The sequence below is a fragment of the Sphaeroforma arctica genome, assembly GCF_001186125.1.
Source record: "Sphaeroforma arctica JP610 unplaced genomic scaffold supercont1.92, whole genome shotgun sequence".
In the NCBI taxonomy this organism is placed as follows: Eukaryota; class Ichthyosporea; order Ichthyophonida; genus Sphaeroforma; species Sphaeroforma arctica.
The window spans coordinates 18746-37141 of NW_014040466.1; the positions used below are offsets into that span (position 1 = coordinate 18746).

At 44.9% G+C, this 18396-nt stretch overlaps 4 protein-coding genes across 4 annotated transcripts; all 4 read left to right on the top strand.

Moving 5' to 3' along the window:
• Window positions 1-3643: 3643 nt before the first annotated feature.
• Window positions 3644-6497, top strand: SARC_02111 (hypothetical protein; the record flags this gene model as incomplete). The annotated part of the gene is made up of 4 exons (XM_014304127.1): window positions 3644-4774; window positions 4849-5140; window positions 5444-5674; window positions 5710-6497. The coding sequence occupies 4 exons, from the start codon at window positions 3644-3646 to the stop codon at window positions 6495-6497; spliced, it is 2442 nt and encodes an 813-aa protein (XP_014159602.1).
• A 2399-nt stretch (window positions 6498-8896) lies between these two features.
• On the top strand, window positions 8897-9544 carry SARC_02112 (hypothetical protein; the record flags this gene model as incomplete). Its single annotated transcript, XM_014304128.1, has 1 exon — window positions 8897-9544. One exon carries the CDS (start codon window positions 8897-8899, stop codon window positions 9542-9544), a length of 648 nt encoding a protein of 215 aa, XP_014159603.1.
• Window positions 9545-16402: 6858 nt separating this feature from the next.
• On the top strand, window positions 16403-16624 carry SARC_02113 (hypothetical protein; the record flags this gene model as incomplete). Its single annotated transcript, XM_014304129.1, has 1 exon — window positions 16403-16624. The coding sequence occupies one exon, from the start codon at window positions 16403-16405 to the stop codon at window positions 16622-16624; it is 222 nt and encodes a 73-aa protein (XP_014159604.1).
• A 211-nt stretch (window positions 16625-16835) lies between these two features.
• SARC_02114 (hypothetical protein) lies at window positions 16836-17081 on the top strand (the record flags this gene model as incomplete). The annotated part of the gene is made up of 1 exon (XM_014304130.1): window positions 16836-17081. The coding sequence occupies one exon, from the start codon at window positions 16836-16838 to the stop codon at window positions 17079-17081; it is 246 nt and encodes an 81-aa protein (XP_014159605.1).
• Window positions 17082-18396: the final 1315 nt, after the last annotated feature.

Sequence of the window (18396 nt, forward strand, 5' to 3'; positions counted from 1 at the left end):
TATTCTCCGTCGTATGTTATGGTAAGTTGTGGCTAGATGCTTCGGTTTTCAGGTACCCTGAATTAAGAAACGTCTTTCAAAGGGCAACCTGGTGAACACAATTGATTTAAAAAAAAAGTTTCATGTCAGCGAAGTATGTAAGAGGCAAATACATGTTCCGAGAGCTTGTACCCGTATCAATGAACCCAATTATCCTTCTTGCATCCGTTTTTCAGAGAACGCTGCTTTCCTGGCATTATCAAAGTAGCATGTTTCTTATCTGAGTTTAAGTTGTGAATCCTACATTTAATCCATATACCATAAGTTCCAATATTAGAGCGTAGAATAGTAAATTTATATTTAATGTAAATTTATATATTTATTTCTGGTTTCACCATTTGTTTTATATCTACGGTGTTTGTAATAGTGTTCAGCCACTTGGATTGGCCAGGGTGGAAACGCACATAGGGAATATAAGAAACCTTCAGAACACTTTTACACTTCGATAATGTGCATGTAGATATAATAATTTACCCAAATTGAAATGAATAACATCATCCCTATTCTATTTCGACTTCTCTGTTAGTTGATATGCTCGTGTTGTTGGTCGAGAGTGAGTTAAGAAACTTATTCGACTCTTGGGAGTGAGTCAATTCAAATGATTTCAATGGATCAGAGTGTTAACTTGTTGTGAAAGCTGGTCTGACACCTGTAGACTCTCAAAAATACTTTTCCACTGCTTTGTATTAATCTTATATACTAACCGACGCATTGTGCCGGTTTTCTGGCCTTCTCAAAACGCTTCCTCTTCTACTTGAACATGCCGCAGTCCTGAATATACAGTATTATCCACCCTTACGACCCAATTGCGTTTCGGATCAGACCCACCAGCAACCGCATGTGGAGTTTCAGGATTCATACAAGTCCGTCGAGGGTTTGCGACTCCCAACCTGAGCTTGGGCATGTCTTTCTAATGCAGTACGGTTGCCTGCTGCTAACTGTTTCGTGTGCTCTCCTTCTCGTCAGGTGTACTCCTGCATCTGTATTTAAAAATCATATAAGCACATATCCTTAGCATCTGCGTATGTGTCGCTACTGTCCTCCAATCCAAAAACGACATATTTATTTTTAGGATAATGTAATGTCAATTAAGGCCTAATGTAGAAGTACATGAATCTCTGGACACTTTCAATGAGTTTATTTCGACCTCCAATGTGATCTCATGGCCAGTGTAATAGGAATTGCGATGAATGTTTTTATAAAACTGTCGATCAGGTCATTACCGCTGTAGTTTACCTTTTAAGGGTGTGCTCAGAGTTTAGAAAAAAATCGCATCAATGACCATTCCAACACGTGTATAGAATCTTTTCTCATAAACATTGATGTTCAATATGATCATTCGCGCAATTGTTTCTGCAGAGAACCATGACCACAGAACATCGACAGTGAAATGGATCAGGTCGTTGTAATACCGCAACAGTAAACATGCGGAACCGTCAGAAAATAGGGGTGTACAGAAGCAGCGGATGTGACATACCAGTGAATGTATTGTATTTCAATTATAATCATGTGTTGATAAAAAGTCAATTCATATAACTGACTATTTTTTATGCTTACTCCGAAAGACTACCCTCTACGAGGGCTGTTCACCTTCTTTTTTTCTATTGGTATATTGATTTTTAACGAATACATGTATCGTATTTCATACCAGAAGCAGAGTGTGTCGTGGCACACTTTGTTCGGTTTGGCTTTGTATTGGAAGTACTGTTCTCATTTGTAGGGGTTGCCCATATTGAGTGGTCTAACTTTGCTTATTTGTGTGGACCTTTTGTGTCCTCAGTTTTTGAAATCAATTCCGGTGCAATGTGGGCCAGCTGTATAGTCATATTGAAAAATATCGCGATGTAGGCTGTCGACATCATATTTATAAAGAGTGTGTTCTAAGTTTGTGTTGGTCAGTCATCGTGGATGCAGCTTCATCGAACTAAGTGCTTGGTTTTGAAAAGTGAAGTACTTCTGTCTGGCGTAGCTACAATCTTTCCCAAAGCAATTGTGGTATTCGGGTGGTGAAATGCCCTGCTTTATTTGTGTGACTTTCTTCTCATATCTAGTGGGCGAGCACTTCGAGTGTGATTATTTACGCAAAACTGAAAGCATTCATTTTCTTTTGAAAGGGTGCTTAATCGATATTTTCTCGATCTTCATTTTTATTTGCTTCACGTACAAAAAGGGAATTTCATATTTAAAAATGATCCACATGCACATACCTGACTATGCATACATAAATGTACCCATACAACTAGATTACCATCTCCTATGTAAGTTTATGTTTTAGATGGGCCAGATCCGTCAGATTTGAATTCATAAAATCTCAAAGATGTATCATAGTGGGCGTAGTACTTACTACATACAAGATTATCAGCATTGATATATTCAGGAGTCGATTGACTGTTTGATGCTTTTTCTTGTTCTGTATAAGTTTACTTTTGTGTGTATATCCAAAATGTTGTGTCCGTTTTCTTAAATGACCTCAGATTTTCCTTCCACCAAGTGCTTATAGAAATTTTGATTTTAAAGTGAATATAAAAATACTTTGGACAGGTATCTCGGATAGTTAGATATATATTCAGTGCTTTACAGATGAAGAGTACAAGATATGCAGGTCTGGCATGCATATACGTGAATCGACCTGGCATATGCGTAGCATCCAGGGGCCAGATTATCAGAAAAGCCGATCATAAACCCAAAATCCGGGATTATCAAATACATGCTGAGTTTTGAATCTAGGATTCAATATTTCTGATGATAGAGTGATCAGAAATAGAAGCGGGATTACCGGTAGACGATACCGGGACCCCCGCGTGTGAGAAAAACACAGAAGTAAATATTGAGTCTAATGTAGAAAATACTAAACACAAATAGATACTCAATACGAGTCCTTCAGCCTAGGACTTTACCTAGCTGAGATATTCGCACTTGAGAAGAGGTCTTCCTTTGGTCGTATCCTGTCAGCTGCTCTAAAACTCTACATTTTTAACAATATCCTTACCACGGTAAGACAAATAACTCCTCTGACATATCAGTCTTAGGTAGTAGAATAACAGCTCTAGAGTCCTAGATAAGAAACTAGACAAAGATACCTGCAGTGGAAAACCGTCTGAAGACAGAAAAGAAGCAACGAGGATTGTCGAGAAAGATAAACTCGACAGAGAAGAGAAGCCCTTCTAGGAACCAGCTCAACAGATAAATCAAGAACTAGTGGACAAAACCAGTCACACAAGAAGTTTGAGCTAAACTCACACCAGGAGCAAATGGGCGGGACGGATACAGGTAACCACTGAGAGTTTATTGTACAACAGTGCTTTGTAGTGCCAAAGAAATTATGTCTAGTGTCTACCCTACCCACACTCCCAATCGGGCGAATTTCGCCCGAACGGGCGTGAAACGGCAACTCAGATGGGCCGTATTTCGTTCTACGTACACGGTCATTTGAATAGCCAATCAATTTAAAGAAATCGTTTATTAGCGCACCAAACTCACCGCTTGTCAATACCTCTAATATATCAAGAGATATACACAAAGTGCCACGATATACATAGATATACGTAGGTGAATATTTGAGCACTGTATAGTAGGTTAGGGAGCATTTGTTCTTGGTCTAAACATGCCTACAGTACCTAAAAACGATTCAGCAGCCGCCAAGCGAGTGGTGGGATCCACCGAGTATATACGGTGGCACCATATGGATAGCAGATATGCTTTGAATCGATTTGGATCGCGATGGAAGGAGACCTGGAGCGAAGCATCTGTTGTGAGTGCAAAGAGCTCTGCGTCGGCAACAGGCAGGGTAAAGGTGTGGAAGATCACGTTGAGTGTTTATGGGTTCACAGATAGTGATGGATATGTATATAGTAAAGAGAAAGAACAGTCACCACAGCTCATAGCGTTGACTCCGCTTCCTGAAGTAGATGGTGATGATGCACCTATAGGAACACCAATGCTGATTTGCGGTCCTACTCGTGCAGCTTTAGCTAGACACCAACTTTTAGTGCAAAACAATGGACCACGCACACGATACAGCTCAGACCAAGTACGTGTGGGTGCACCTGACTACTACAGCGATGCTGTACCACAAGCTGTTGTACAGCAATCAGATGCACACAACGAAGATGTACACAGCAACACACACTCTCTTACACACAGTGCTCTTGCACAACCAACTATCACTCATCATACACCAATGACACACGTACACACAGAACGTTTAGAAACAACACACGCTCACACAGCACGTGTAGACAACACCCACATGCACACAGCACGTGCAGGCGATATACAGGCGCATACATCACGTGCTGACGGCACAGACGCACACACAGAACATGATGAGGACACAACCTCAGACACAGCACATGCTGAAGACACACCCGCACATACAACACATACCTCACAACGGTATCAACCAGCTGATCTAAGTTCTACACTTGTGCCAGGCGATGTGAGCATTGTGAACTTAGCACGAACACTGTCACACTTAACATTACATCCTCACAACATTGCACCGGATGGTATACAGCTGGCAGTGCATAATGCAGCTCCAGCCTCCGGATCATCAGCACAAACTAATCAACAAGACGACACTCAACCAGAAATTGACTTAGGATTGGACTTGGGTTTAGACAACGAGACTCCGGAACAACAACACACACACATGCACATGGAACACTTGCACGCGCACACGCCACATCTAACTCATCAACGCAACATGCCCGACAGCCACTTATCACTCCATCAAGTCTATTAAGCGCGGTCATGCCTTTTGATCTTACAGGCAGGGGACATATCATGCTAGATACGCTTCTCACACAGGCACCTATTATCAGACCAACATCAATTGATGTCCATGGGGTGGTTTGGAAGTGGAAGTCTGTTGATGAGGATGCCCGTCCAGTCGAGAGACTGGACTGGAAGGTCATCGCCAACAACCAGACATTCCGGCCTAGGGATGGGATAGCGCGTGATGCGCTCTCTTACTTTTACGCCATGTTTCCTCTTGGTCACTTAGAGGAAATGTGCGCATTGACAAACGCAACACTCACCACAAGCAAAGACAGGCGGTACGCACATCATTTAACACCAGGAGAGCTCCTCAAATGGTTCGGTGTGTGTGTTCAGTTCTGTTTCATCGATTTCGGCTCCCGGGCGGACTGTTGGCGGAAACAGGCATATGCACACGAGATGCATCCCCATATAATTTTGGCCGCTTTATGGAGCGTCGCCGATTCGATGCTATTTTCCAACATCTCTAATTTGCGGAGACTACGACAAACACGCTAAACCCAAACAGTCAAGACCACCGCTGGTCTCCTGTGAAAGGGTTTGTAGACGCTATCAATGATCACAATAACCGCCAGCAGCGAGATTTGCGTGGATGAAGGTATGAGCTGATGGTACGGCTTTGGAGGCCATTGGCTCAATGGGGGCCTGCTCCATTACGTGTCTATGGATCGGAAGCCGGAGTCCGGCTGTGAGATCTGGACTGCTTGCTGCGGGAAGGGTCACTTTTTATTAAAGTTGGAGCTTGTGCAGTCGGCGGACGCCAGCGAGAGAGAACATGAAGCTGACCATCAACATGGTACAGCGACAACTCTGCGTTTGGTACAGAAGTACTTTGGCAGTGGACGTGCTATCTATGGTGATACCTGGTTTGCTAGCTATCTAAGACCGCAGCTAAGATGTTTCCCATGAAGGTTCTGGGTCGCGAAGAACTGGCTGGAGAGGGACATTGGTCCTCCATGGTGACCACAGATTCAGCTAATAACCAGTATATCGCATTGGTTTGGTCTGATAGAAATAGAAAGTATTTCATCAGCACTCAAAGTACTACTAAGCCGGGTACCACCATCTCTCGTATGAGAGTGAGAAATGACGGCAACACGATTGCAGCTAAAGAAGTGCGTTGCCAGCAGCCCCAGTTAGTAGAACAGTATTTTATATACAATGATATCGTCGATAGACATAATAGACACAGGCAGGATACGCTCAATCATGAGAAAAAGCTCGAGGTTAGAACCTGGCACAAACGCGTTGCTACCTCTTTGCTGGCTATGTGCATTGTTAATGCTTTATTGTTGTACAACGGGACTCGCACACCAACGGAGAAACAGGTTGATCAACGAAACTACTATATGATGTTATCAAAAGAATTAATGAACAATAATTATGAGGCACGTGTTATACGTTCAGTTACAGCCGCAATTACAATCCGTCCAGAAGTAACTACTTCTGGGGTAGGCGCACATGCAACTCCCATCAAAGAAATGAAACGAGAAAGGAGAAAGAATAAGTATGGGGAGGTTGTAGAAGGTTTGCGTGCTTATCGGAAGTACTGCAAGTACAGTGGATATTTGAAGAAGAAATGCCGTACTGGGGATGAATGTAGTATGTGTGGTTTGTGTGTACACAAGGCCTGCTTCATGGCACACCTCCGGGAATCACATCCCCACGACGAGGATTGATCTACACTTACACATCATGCATATATGTGTGCATGCATGGACAATAATAATAATAATATAGGTAATTTTTTTCAATATATTCAGAAAAACCTAAATTTTAAAATTTATAGTTATTGATTGGAGTTGACTAAATTATTTTGATTTAATTGGCTTAAAATATGTCACTTTTTTCCCAAAAAAAAAATCGTATGTAAAAACTTATCAATATTCGATTTTGCCCAATCGGGCTAAATATAGCGCCCAATAGGGCGGGAGGGGCGGTAGGATAGACACTAGGTGTCACTAAAGGTCAACAAAAGGTATAACCTGGGTAAAAGTTCTCAACCTGTCACAGTGATAAAAGTATCATTGTTGGGGATTACAAAATTTGTGGAAAAGTGTCACTGGTGACAACTTCTTTAATGTTGGAGGCTACAAGCTTCCATGGGTCTGGTCATCAATCAAAAATAATACTAGTCACCGCAGTGACGAAACACAGTAGAACACGCACTAATCACATTGCCTAGCACACCATAGACAGAAGCATACACCCTCACAATTAGAAGAGGTCAGAACAACAAGACACATTGAAATCACGAGATACATTGAAATCGCAAGGCACAATATATATACAAGACATCAAATAAACTAAGAATCGTCTAGAACAGTATTAAGCAATAAGGCACATCACAAATTATTGACAGCTACAAGCGAAATCACAGAATCTCTAGAAGCATCAGCACACAATTAAAGCAAGCATCATAGGCATCGAGTCATAGAAGCTAGCAGAAACACGCCATAAAAAAATATGAATAATAATATCACAAGTCATAAAACCAGGTCTACAAGAGTGCGATCGAACACCTAGAACATATAGTTGCTTGGTTAAAAAGACATTTCAGCATCCAAACTCCATGGATGGCTATAAGACACAAAAGATACCACATCTAAACCCCATAGATGCCATAACATTCTTAATAATAACCGATACCAGACATAAACAGTAAGCACGATCAATATATCAGGCTAAAGAACACTAGAAAGCTAAATCAGATATAAATGACATGGAATAACAGCCTAATCGCATAAGAATGGGTATAGCTGTCATTAAGAGGTAATATACAGACAAGCATAAGCATTGACAGCTCACTCAAATATCTACAACCTGGATATAAGAAAGGGTGCACAAGAAAGATACAAAATAGCCTAGTAATCCAACTAGATCCACACACCATCAAATTCAAGCACACACACAGAGAAGTACAGTGATTAGAACCCTCAACGACAGAGGACGACACAAGAACACGTGATATCCACCAATAACCAAGTCCCACCCAGGGACATAAAACAAGCTATATGTGCAAGATTGCGTATTCACATAATAACACAGCGCAAAGGATAGAACAAAGACAAGCAAGCCATCACTTAGGAGCTATACACAAAAACATATCACTTGAATAAAGCACATACACATAATTAAGAGGAATATATCAGAAGGAAATACAGAACAAGGGCGATCACAAAAGACAAACACAGCACAAGCAATGGACTCCACGTTATAACAAATTCCCAACAGCAGGGACTACACACATACGTCCACGTTCCAGACCTTCCACACAGGACTTCATAGGTCATAAACTCCACATGAATCTCATGAACATCACATGAAGAAGTACAGAAGTCACGAGAGGCACTATAACAACAACGACACACCCTCGAAGTATACAATAGTGAATAACAACATCCAGAATCAGAACCAAGAACAACATTTGTTGTTCCAGACTTTACACACACAGATACGCTAAGGTTCACCGCACACGCGATACAGAAGCACATAACATTCTGACATAACAAAAGAGGGTGCACTAGCCACCACAGATTTTATAGAAACTCAACGAAAATTTGCCAGAAGTGCGGTACTAGAAAATAACACAGATTTACAACAAAAAACCCAATAAACCTCAATCCAAGGTTACGAAAACGATAAACCGAGTTCACACACTGAACCTAGTTTATACTATATAAACCAACATAAACCAAAGTTTATCTCCTCAAACCAAAAAGTCTCCAAATATCCCAGATATCAAAAGACAGCCAAATTCAAGCCAATCAAGCACAAGGACTCACAGTCAACACAGCCGCCAGACATCACAGAGGGCACACCAATACAGGTAATTAACCACATGTGACCCAGAGGGTATATTGACAAAGGAGTGACACATTTCAGGTCAAGGAAGAACAGATAAACTCTAACAGAATTGCGTCATTATCAATACACAGAACAGTCAATGACTTCTTTTCCTTATCAAATGACACGTGCAGCACGACGGAGCCTACGTACACAAGTAAGCTCAAGCAGAACACAGACAAGAGGCAGTACAAGTCGTACAACCAGAACACGACCAGAAACAGCACCCACAATGCCAGTTTCTCAAGCATCTTCATGCACCTCTACCCCACACAATGGGGATGGAGGGATGCGCATGGATGATGAGCCCAAACCAGCCAGAGCTCCATTGGATCCAGCGATGAGTAAGTACAGAATAGTCTTGGGCAAGACCATCTATGAGGGGAACTTCTACATCGTAGATATATTAGTAGACAAGTTGTATGCACAAACAGCGGACGATCCCATTGACATGATAGCACTCCACAAAGTCCGCAAAGCAGTCCATGACCAACAGCCCAATAGATTGATACCAGTAATAGACCAGTGGTTGCCAGAGCTATACAATAAAGCTATGAAGAACTGTGATAAAAGTAATCACGATGAGTGCATTGCGATCATTGGCTGTATGAGCGACTTAACTCTAATTAGATCTCACGAAGGAGACAAAATCGCAGAACTAGAAATGGTTAAGTTACTCAAGATGAGTGAGTTCACTAAGTGGCCAGCAGGCAAGTATGTCAGCATGGCTGATTGTCGTGATACAATTGAGTTTGTATCTGTAGCCAAAGACTTGTTCGCGAGCACAAGCATGCCATTGGTACAGTACATATCACTAGTACAAGAGCTGCTCAGACAGACAGACAGACGCAACAGAGGTATCGCGCACTGCACTCAATAATATACGTAGTACCAAACAGCTTTGGAAAGACTTCACTTATGTGGAAGACTACAATATATTAAACATTGACAACCTGCGTCGCACTCCAGTCGACTATCTATTAGAGAAGTGACCCAACGACTTCTATGATACTCGTATGAGTACGGGTAGCACGGTTACGTCGCACAATGTATAGCCCCACTATATTCAATGCTCGACAAACTACCTTTTTTGACCAATTACAGCAATGCCGTATTCACCCGAGCCTGACCCTGATCTTAAATAATCGTATTTATTTTCTCCGTTATAATTACATTTGTAGTAGACACTTTTATGATTTCAATTGCCCGTAATACCTAGCGATATTAGATATTGAGATTGTCGGTCCAATCAAGTAGGAGACAGCCTACAACGAATTTAAATGTACAATAGTTAAAAAAAATACCCCTGATTCAAGCCACATTAGATATATTCTACTCACCTGCTTAGAGAAATAGGAATATTGGTACTGTTTGATAAATCAACCAGAGGACGGCCTTCGGGGGATTTGAATGTACAATAGTCAAAAACTTTAAAATAGATGAAAGCGATCCGAGTTTGGCAGTGTGAACATACTTTGCAATCCAGATTGTGTACCCTCGAGCCTCCGTCATTTCGTGTAGTGAGCGGGCTTCTAAACTGTTGTGCACAGGCGGGAGTTCCCCTCAGTAAAATAAAGTGAGCCTTAGTGTTGTTCTTCAATGAGAATCGGGCGCCAATAGAGGTGGAGGTTGTGTTCTTGCAGCGACATAGTCCATGCGTGGTATAGTGATTACAATGATGTCGAATCACGAAAACGACATTTTACTACTACAAAGGAGTCCCTCCGCTAATTAATAACTGATTTACTGGGACCATCCAAGAATACAAGCTATACTTTTGCAGATCGGTCTCTACGAACAACTACGTATCAGTATGTCCTTTGAACAACGAAAGATGTTAATGGAATAGTGTACATATGAAACAGTTTGTATTAAACACATCGCAGAACAATTTATGGTATTTAGTAGAAGACATCCAATACAGTTAAACCGACCCTATGTCAATATCGATTGACCAACAACAACCAGTTATATTCTGGCAGATATGCGTCTTCCCTTGGTTTGCACAGATTTACACCAAATGACGCACGAAAACCCTTCATTTTATTTTTCTTTGGCCATGGAGTACAAGACAGTGACAGGCGAAAAGACGGAAGTGCTAAAAAATTGCAATCTTGTCAATATACATTTGTTTATTTTTGTTTTCTTCATCAGTCATGTAGTGCGTGTTTGTCGTGGCTATCTCTTCCGCTAGAGGATATATGTCTATTGGCCGAATTGGCCGAAGATTTATCGACAACAGCAACGGTCGGATTTGTTCTCCAGCTCTAAAGAATTCGAAGAAAAGCAAATGAATGATCAGCTATAATCAAAGCTAAAATATGCAATAGAACTGCAAGGATAGAAGTTTTCTTGTTGGTGAATTTTTTTCCCTGTGATCATGACAGTTGTCAAGTTCCAAGCCGAGCCACTACAAATAGCAGAAACAACATGCTACAAAATCCATACTCTTCAAGAAGATATAGCTATTCGGGTGTGTTGGAACATATATTATATATTTGCTTAATGAAGTAAGTTTATTATTATATTGCGTATTGGCTATATATTATATAACTACCATGTGCCTTTTAAAGATATTGTTACAATAACATGAACCGTAATATATTTTGAGCTCATAGGGTTTTTAGGGTTTGAATTTGAGTCTTATAAATTTGTCTCAACACTCTCCTTAATTTGGAAGCGAAAGGACAGTGTATGTAAATAATTTTTATATGTGTTAGGTACCCTAGGGTAGTGATAGCAACATATAGGCTGGCTCTCCTCAAACTGGATTGAGGCTGGAATAATTGTAAAAAGAAAAAGGGGATGGGACAATGGGCTGAGGCAGAAGATGATGGGCCGGTAAAATTGGGTTGACAGCAAATTGGAGGAATATTAAAAATTTCGAGGTGGGGTCTGGGGCCGAAGGCGTTGGGGGCGAGCGTGGACTGGGAGGACGATGCAGAAAAAATGTTGAAGGGAGGAGAAGTCTCGGTGGTGGTCGACCAATCGGGTGCTGTGCACGTTGTGTGCGTATGTGTATAAGTATGTTTGTGTAGTATAGGGTAACGATGTTACAGTTAGTGGGTCTAGAGCAAGCTGGTGTCTAGATGGATAGTAGTGCATATATATACAGCAAGGAGGCGGATGAATCAAATCAGAGGGTGGATGGCGGTGAGCATCGATCGGGTGGATCTCTCCTGAAGGCATGGACGATGTTGTAAGTTAGGCTGCATAACAGAGATAGCAGACACGGTATAGTGTGTTGGTAATGTGTGTATGGTTGTTATCGGACGTATATGCAAATGCTGCAACAAGGGATGATTGATCAGGGTCGGGAATGTCGGTGAGTGTGTTAGATGTATGTTTTGTTTGGGTGGGTCGTGGAAGGTTTTTGGTCAAGGTGTCTGCGATGTTATCGGCAGTGTCAAAATACTTGGTAGCAATGACACCTTGGTTCTGGAGGTCACGAATATGGTGAACGCAAATATCGACGTGCTTCAGCTGCTTGGGAGTGCGCGTGTTGGTAATGACATGTGCGGCGGATTGGTTATCGCAGTAGAGATCAGCGGAGGCATCGGGGGTATTGCCGAGTTCAGTTAATAAATTGCGGAGCCATTGTAGGAGTTTAGCGGCTTCACTGGCAGCAAAGTATTCGGCTTAAGCAGTGCTAGTACTGACAGTCTTTTGGCGTTTACTTTTCCAAATCACTGGTGTGCCACACACGTGAAAGACGTAGCCGATGGTGGAACGACGGGTAGTGAGGCAGCTGGCATCAGCGTAGGCGTCAGTGGAAAGGGGTTGGGGCGTTTGACTGTACGTGAGGCCAAGTGTGGAGTTGGTTCGGATAAAGTGGAGGACTCAACAAACAGTGAGCCAGTGGTCTGCGCTAGGGTTGGAAAGAAAGCGGGAGATATTGTTGACCGAAGGTAATATCGATGCGCGTTAGGATAGAGAGGTAAAGGAGGGTGCCAACGAGTTCTCGGTAGGGGCAGGCAAAGGGAGGGCCTTCATGTTATACGAGCGGGGCAGTCTGAAGGGGGTTGTTGACAGGATGAGTTGTAGGGATGTCAAAGTGCTCGAGGGCCTCATGAATGTACGAGGTCTGGACGATGCTGGTGGAATCAGCGTTAGTGATAATGCGATAGCCGAGGAGCCAGGTGGGTTCGCCGAGGACGGAGCAGTCGAATTACGATAGAAGCTGTGCTTTGAATTTTTCAAACATCGGCTGGAGTGAAACCACGTATGATTAGGTCGTCGACGTAAATCATTGTATGAGGGTGTGCGGATGGTAAACATACATCGGTATGTATGTGCCTGGTAGAATCCGAATTGAAGTAGCTTAGACTGGATAAGAGAGAACCAAAGCTTGCCGGATTGTTTGAGACCGTAAAGCGATTTCTTGAGCTCAAGGGTGGTGACCTTAGAGATGCCTATTTGGTCGGAGCCAGCGCGTGGTTCATAAAAAGAGGATGACCAAGGTCAGCGTTGAGAAATGTGGTGTTGGCGTCCATCTGCTCTGTCTGCCAACCCTTGTTGGCAGCGAAAGCGAGAAGCGTGCGGAGGGATTCATGGGTGCAGGTGGGCGCATACGTCTCCGTGAAGTTAATATCCTTGGTTTGCGTGAAGTCAAGGGAAACGAGGCGAGCTTTATATTTGTCAACGATTCCATTGTCTATCTTGATTTTGAAGACCCATTTGGACGTTACATTGAGGACGTCTGCAGGAAGGTCGGTCTTGTCGCGAATGACGAAAGTGCCAGTCTTGCGAAGGCTGTTCATTTTGGACTCGATGGCTGCGGGCCAGAGATCGGCTTTGGGGCTGTTGAGGGCCTGTTTGATAAAGGTAGGGGTGATCGGTTGGTTCTGGACAGCCTCGCAGAGTGCGTGAACGTGAGAGCAAACGGCATTGTATTTTCGTTGGTCCGAGAGTTGCTTGCGGGTAAAGTGAGGGCGGTACTTGTCAGGACCCGGGAGATCAGATATGTGTGGGGTATCGTGCGAGTCGTCGATGAGGAGGTTGCGGAGCTCGCGGTTATGGGAACGTTTGGCAAGGTGGTGCTGTAGCTTGTCGTTGTGTGACCCCAGGATACGGGATTGGTCGTGACGAGCTGTATAGGTTTGTAGAAGTTTGGCCTGTTGCTGAGTCTGGAAATCCGCGGTGCTGGTGCGACCTTTGAGGGCACGGCGGTCAGTAGAGGATTGGGTGGTCGGGTGGGCGATAGGGTCACGGGCGGTACGAAGCAGGATCTGAAGATCTTCAGGGGGAGAGTCAGTTGCGGTGAGGGGAGACGGAAGTGGGGGGCTGGGGAGGTCACATAGGGGGGGGGTGCAGAATCGACGACGGAACACGGCGGAGAGTTCTAAGGGTCACAGGTCTCGGGCGGTGGCAGGAAGGTCAAGGTGGCGGGCGGGTTCACGACGGCAGGCAGGGTATCGTGATATGTGGCGACAATAGAGAGAATAGGGCTTGGACCTAGAACTGACGTTGTGACATAAGGGGAAGATGCCCTCATTGAATGGAACGTGGCGGGAAGTCACGGTGGGACCAGTGTCGACGTTGAGCATGCGATATTCGTCGGCGTGCGTAGAGAAGTGGTCATACGCGATGAGGATGCCAACTCGACATTTGGGACAGAGTCTGTCGGTGTTGCCGTGATCATAACTGAGGGTCATGCAGCCATACACGCGAAGGGCTTTGACGAAAGCAGTAATGGGGCGACCAAAGAATGCTTCGTAAGGGCTGATGTGGGATGCATGGGATTTGGCTTCGGCCCACATGTGGGAGGGTCGGAGAGCCTGGGCGACCATGCAAAATGCAATGTTCATGTTGGTCTGGTGTCCACGTTCGACACCACCGTGTTTGACGGAGTCGCCAGTGGGGTTGTAGAGGATCTGTACATGGGCGAGGTGGATAGCGCGTTTAAATTCGGTTGCAACAAATTCACCACCACGGTCGGCGATGATGGTGCGTAGGCGATCGCGCCCCTGTGCTTCAATATAGGTGTAAAAACGATCGAGGACAAGGTGGGCATCGCTTTTGACACGAAGGTGCTCTTGGTACTCGAGGCCTGTACGGCGTTCAAAGAAACGGATAGTGTGTGCATGGCCACCATATCTCTGTTCAAATTTGGCTTCAAGATCGACCTGCCATTTAGCGCCAATGGCAGGGAGGGTTCGGGACTTGTCCCTAACTTAGAGTTTGTGCATTTCGCCAGTGGCACAGGATACGCAGGAGCATGCTAGGGACCCCGTGTGGAGGAGACTGATGTCGATGGTAGTTTGGAGTGCTGCAGGAATGGGTACGGCTTGAGCCGTAGGACCGAAGATAGCGACACCAGTGTATAGCCAGTTGGGAGTGGTGACAAAGTCTTGAGTTCCGTCGGGTTGGCGTCGGAGGAACGTATGCGGAAAGGAAGGGATAATTTCGACGTGTAACTGAAGGTGAGCCATGAGTTTGCGCCACCATGCTGCTTTACGCTTGACGGGGAAGAACCAAATCATGCGGCCTTGGTCGGTATCGCGCGGGGAATCTTTCCAGGGAGGTTTGTCATAGAGGCGCTTGGTGGGCTGGCGCCAGTGCTGTTTGTATGCGTCGTGAAGGGAAGTGGCTTTGTCTGTGTGGTCAAGGGTGCAATAGGTAGGGACCTGGTGGTTGTACTTATTAGCGAACATGTCGATGTCAACGGAGCCGAAGACCTGCGTGACGTGTTTGTCAAATAGTGTGGGGTGAAGTCGGTAGTCGTCGCAGTAGGTCAGCGGCGGAGGGGTAGGGATTTTGTGGGTGTGGGCGATGGCTTTAGTCGCGCGGGTGGATTGGTGCCCAAAGCGGGGATGATGGAGGTTGAGACTGTCAGTCTGGAAGGCATTCAGGTGGTAGCGCCCGGCAGATTTGTCGATGGCTTTGACGGAGGTGCCATCGCATGTGACAAGGCATTGGGCGAGAATGCTGGGAGCGGGAGTTTTAGGAAAGAAGATACTGTAACCGTTGCGTTGCATATTGCATACGGAGAGGATAGGCTGGCTGGCGTCGGGGAGAACGCGGGCAGGGCCGAGACCGGGAATGGTGCCACGGGTAGGGGCGGTGACGAAGGATCCGCCGACGAGCTCAATGACGAATTGACCATGTTCGACGTCGAGGAGTGTGTAAGCGGAGGTGATGATTGAAATGTCGGCATCGGAGTCGATAAGAGCAGTGGCTATGACAGATTAGTAGTTGGGTTCGGCACGGAGTATAAGGGTAGTGCACCGGTTCGATGGTGGGGCCAGCCGGGTGGGGAACTGGTTGTGGATGTGTGGCTGCGTGAGGAATCCCGTGGCTTCAGGCACGGCGGCTGGCGGTGGTAGTGTGACCAGTGGAATTGGGGTAGTTATTACATTAAAGAGAATCAGGGAGAGTACATTGGGTGCCTGTAAGGGATGAGTCGCAGCAGCGGCGACAGTTGGTGGAATGCCAGTTATAGGCGCCGTGGCCAGGCTTCTGGCAGGCGAAGCAGTTGCCGGAGGGGTCTTTACCGAGTGGGATACGGCGGGGACGTTGGGTAGGTGTAGGGGAAGGAGTGTGGTGGGAGGCACTGGCGACGCCATAGTTGCTGCTAGTGCTTAAAATGACCTTAATATTGGTGGCATAATTGCGCATTTCAGAAACGATGGCATCGAGGGTGTATGTGTGGTCAGTTGCGCCCATAACGTCCTGGGCAATGATTTCGAATCCATCAGGAAGGGATTGCAGTAGGCTGCACACGTGATAAAATTCTGGTATGTCAGCATGTGAGGTCTTTGAACTGGTCGCGAAGGAGATGGACTTTGGCGATGCTGTCATCCAGGGAGGGCTGCTTGGGGAGGGTAACGAGTTGAACGAGGAGTTCATATATGCGGCCGATGGTGACGAAGTTGAAGTCGTTACAGAGGCGGCGATAGAACGCGAGAGGTCTTTGGTCGAGATAAGTGTCGTATTGTTCTGGGAGGCCGTTGCCGAGTAACTCAAATAAGATGGTGGTGCCAACGGTCTTCTCGCAGGAGTCAACAGCAGAGGCAGGGTGCATAGGGTGGACGATGTCATGTTTCTTAAGATTGTGTTTGAGTTGACGACGCCAGTTGGTAAAATTGTCGTCCCCAGTAAGCTTCGTAGCAGCATATTTACTGGAATACTTGAAGGGTACTGGCTAGACTGTCAGGGATTTTGGGCATCTGATGGTAGTCGTGGTGGGGAGTGCCAAGGAGTGGGGAGTCCGATCAAGATCGAGGCGGGGTGAACAAGGGGATAGATGGGAAGCGTTGTTCAAGCTTGCGGATCTTGCTGCTTTGGGCTACCTGCAGCTGTTGACTGAAACTATGGGAATCAGATGCAACAAGTTACGCCTGAAGGGTAGTGAGTTCGTCAGGGAGCTGTGTGGCGGCAGTGGCGAGGACCTCGTTTTCTGTGAGGGCGTCCTGTAAAAGTCGTGCATGTTCGTGTGGTTGTAGGGTGAGGTTGGCGCGTTATGCGTTGCGATCTGTGCGCAAGCGTTGTATGTCAGCTTCAGCAAGGGCGTAGGGTTTACGGAGGGTGGTGCGGTAGCTTCAAGGTGAGTGTCAGGGCATGCAGTGAATTGTTCCTGAGCTTGAATGAGTTTGAATCGTGCCTCTTCACGTTCCTCAAAGTAAGTGTCGTGTTTATGGCGGATGCGGGCGAGGTCGTTTTGTAATGTGGTGTGTCCGGTGTGTGGCTGTGTAGGTATTGATGTCTTGTATGCGTGTAAGATTGCAATGAAGATAATTGACGTTAACCAGATTCAGCTGTTTGATGTACCGTGTATCCAGTGAAGCGATCATAATCGATCCCAAAAAGGTAGAGCATCTATTAGATTGGAGAACACTCACCGCAGGCTAAGGATGTAAACAGCATGTGTGATATTGTCAACTTTCTGTTGGGTGGAGGTCCTTACTTAGTAAGTTACCTCAAACACTTTGGACACATAGATCAGCCACCAAAGGATGGGTTATCATTTATGGTGGCAAGCGACGCATCCAAAATGGCACTGGGGGATTTACTGTATCAGATGACTGACGGGAAATCGAGATATATGTAGTTCTTCAGCAGGGCCATGAACTTGTCACAAATCAACTACCAAACAGTGCAATATAAGCTTCTATTCTATGTGAATGCACTCATTCATTCTTACACTATACATATATGATACTCATCTTAATACTATGCGATCAGAATTCATTGGAACACTTAAAAGATATAAAACTCAACTGACAGTTTGTCAGTCGGTGGCATGATACCGTCACAAATTCCCCCGTTGGCATAAAGCATATTCAGGGTATTCCCAATAGCTAACCGGATATAATGACACGCTTTATCCCGGATTTCAGCAGGATTATTTGTAAGCTTTTAGTTACCTATTGGGAGGGCAATCCTAGATAACTTAAGATGACAGACTAACCGGTATGATGTCACGCTTTGTCCCGGACTTCCACAGCATTGTTTGAAAGTTTACCTATTGGAAGGCCAATCCTAGATGATTTAAGATAACAGATAATTTCTATGGACCACATGCCATAGATATGGTTGCAGCTCAACATAATGCGCAACTACCGTATTATCAAACTCTTGAACATCCCGAAGGTGATGTATTTCATTTAACTTGACCGATGAGAACGCAAGGCCAAATCCACCGATACTGTAATAAGCCGGGCCTCCACATTAGACTTTATGTTATAAACGTACTCTTAAGCAGTACGTAAATCATAAACGTACTCTTAATAG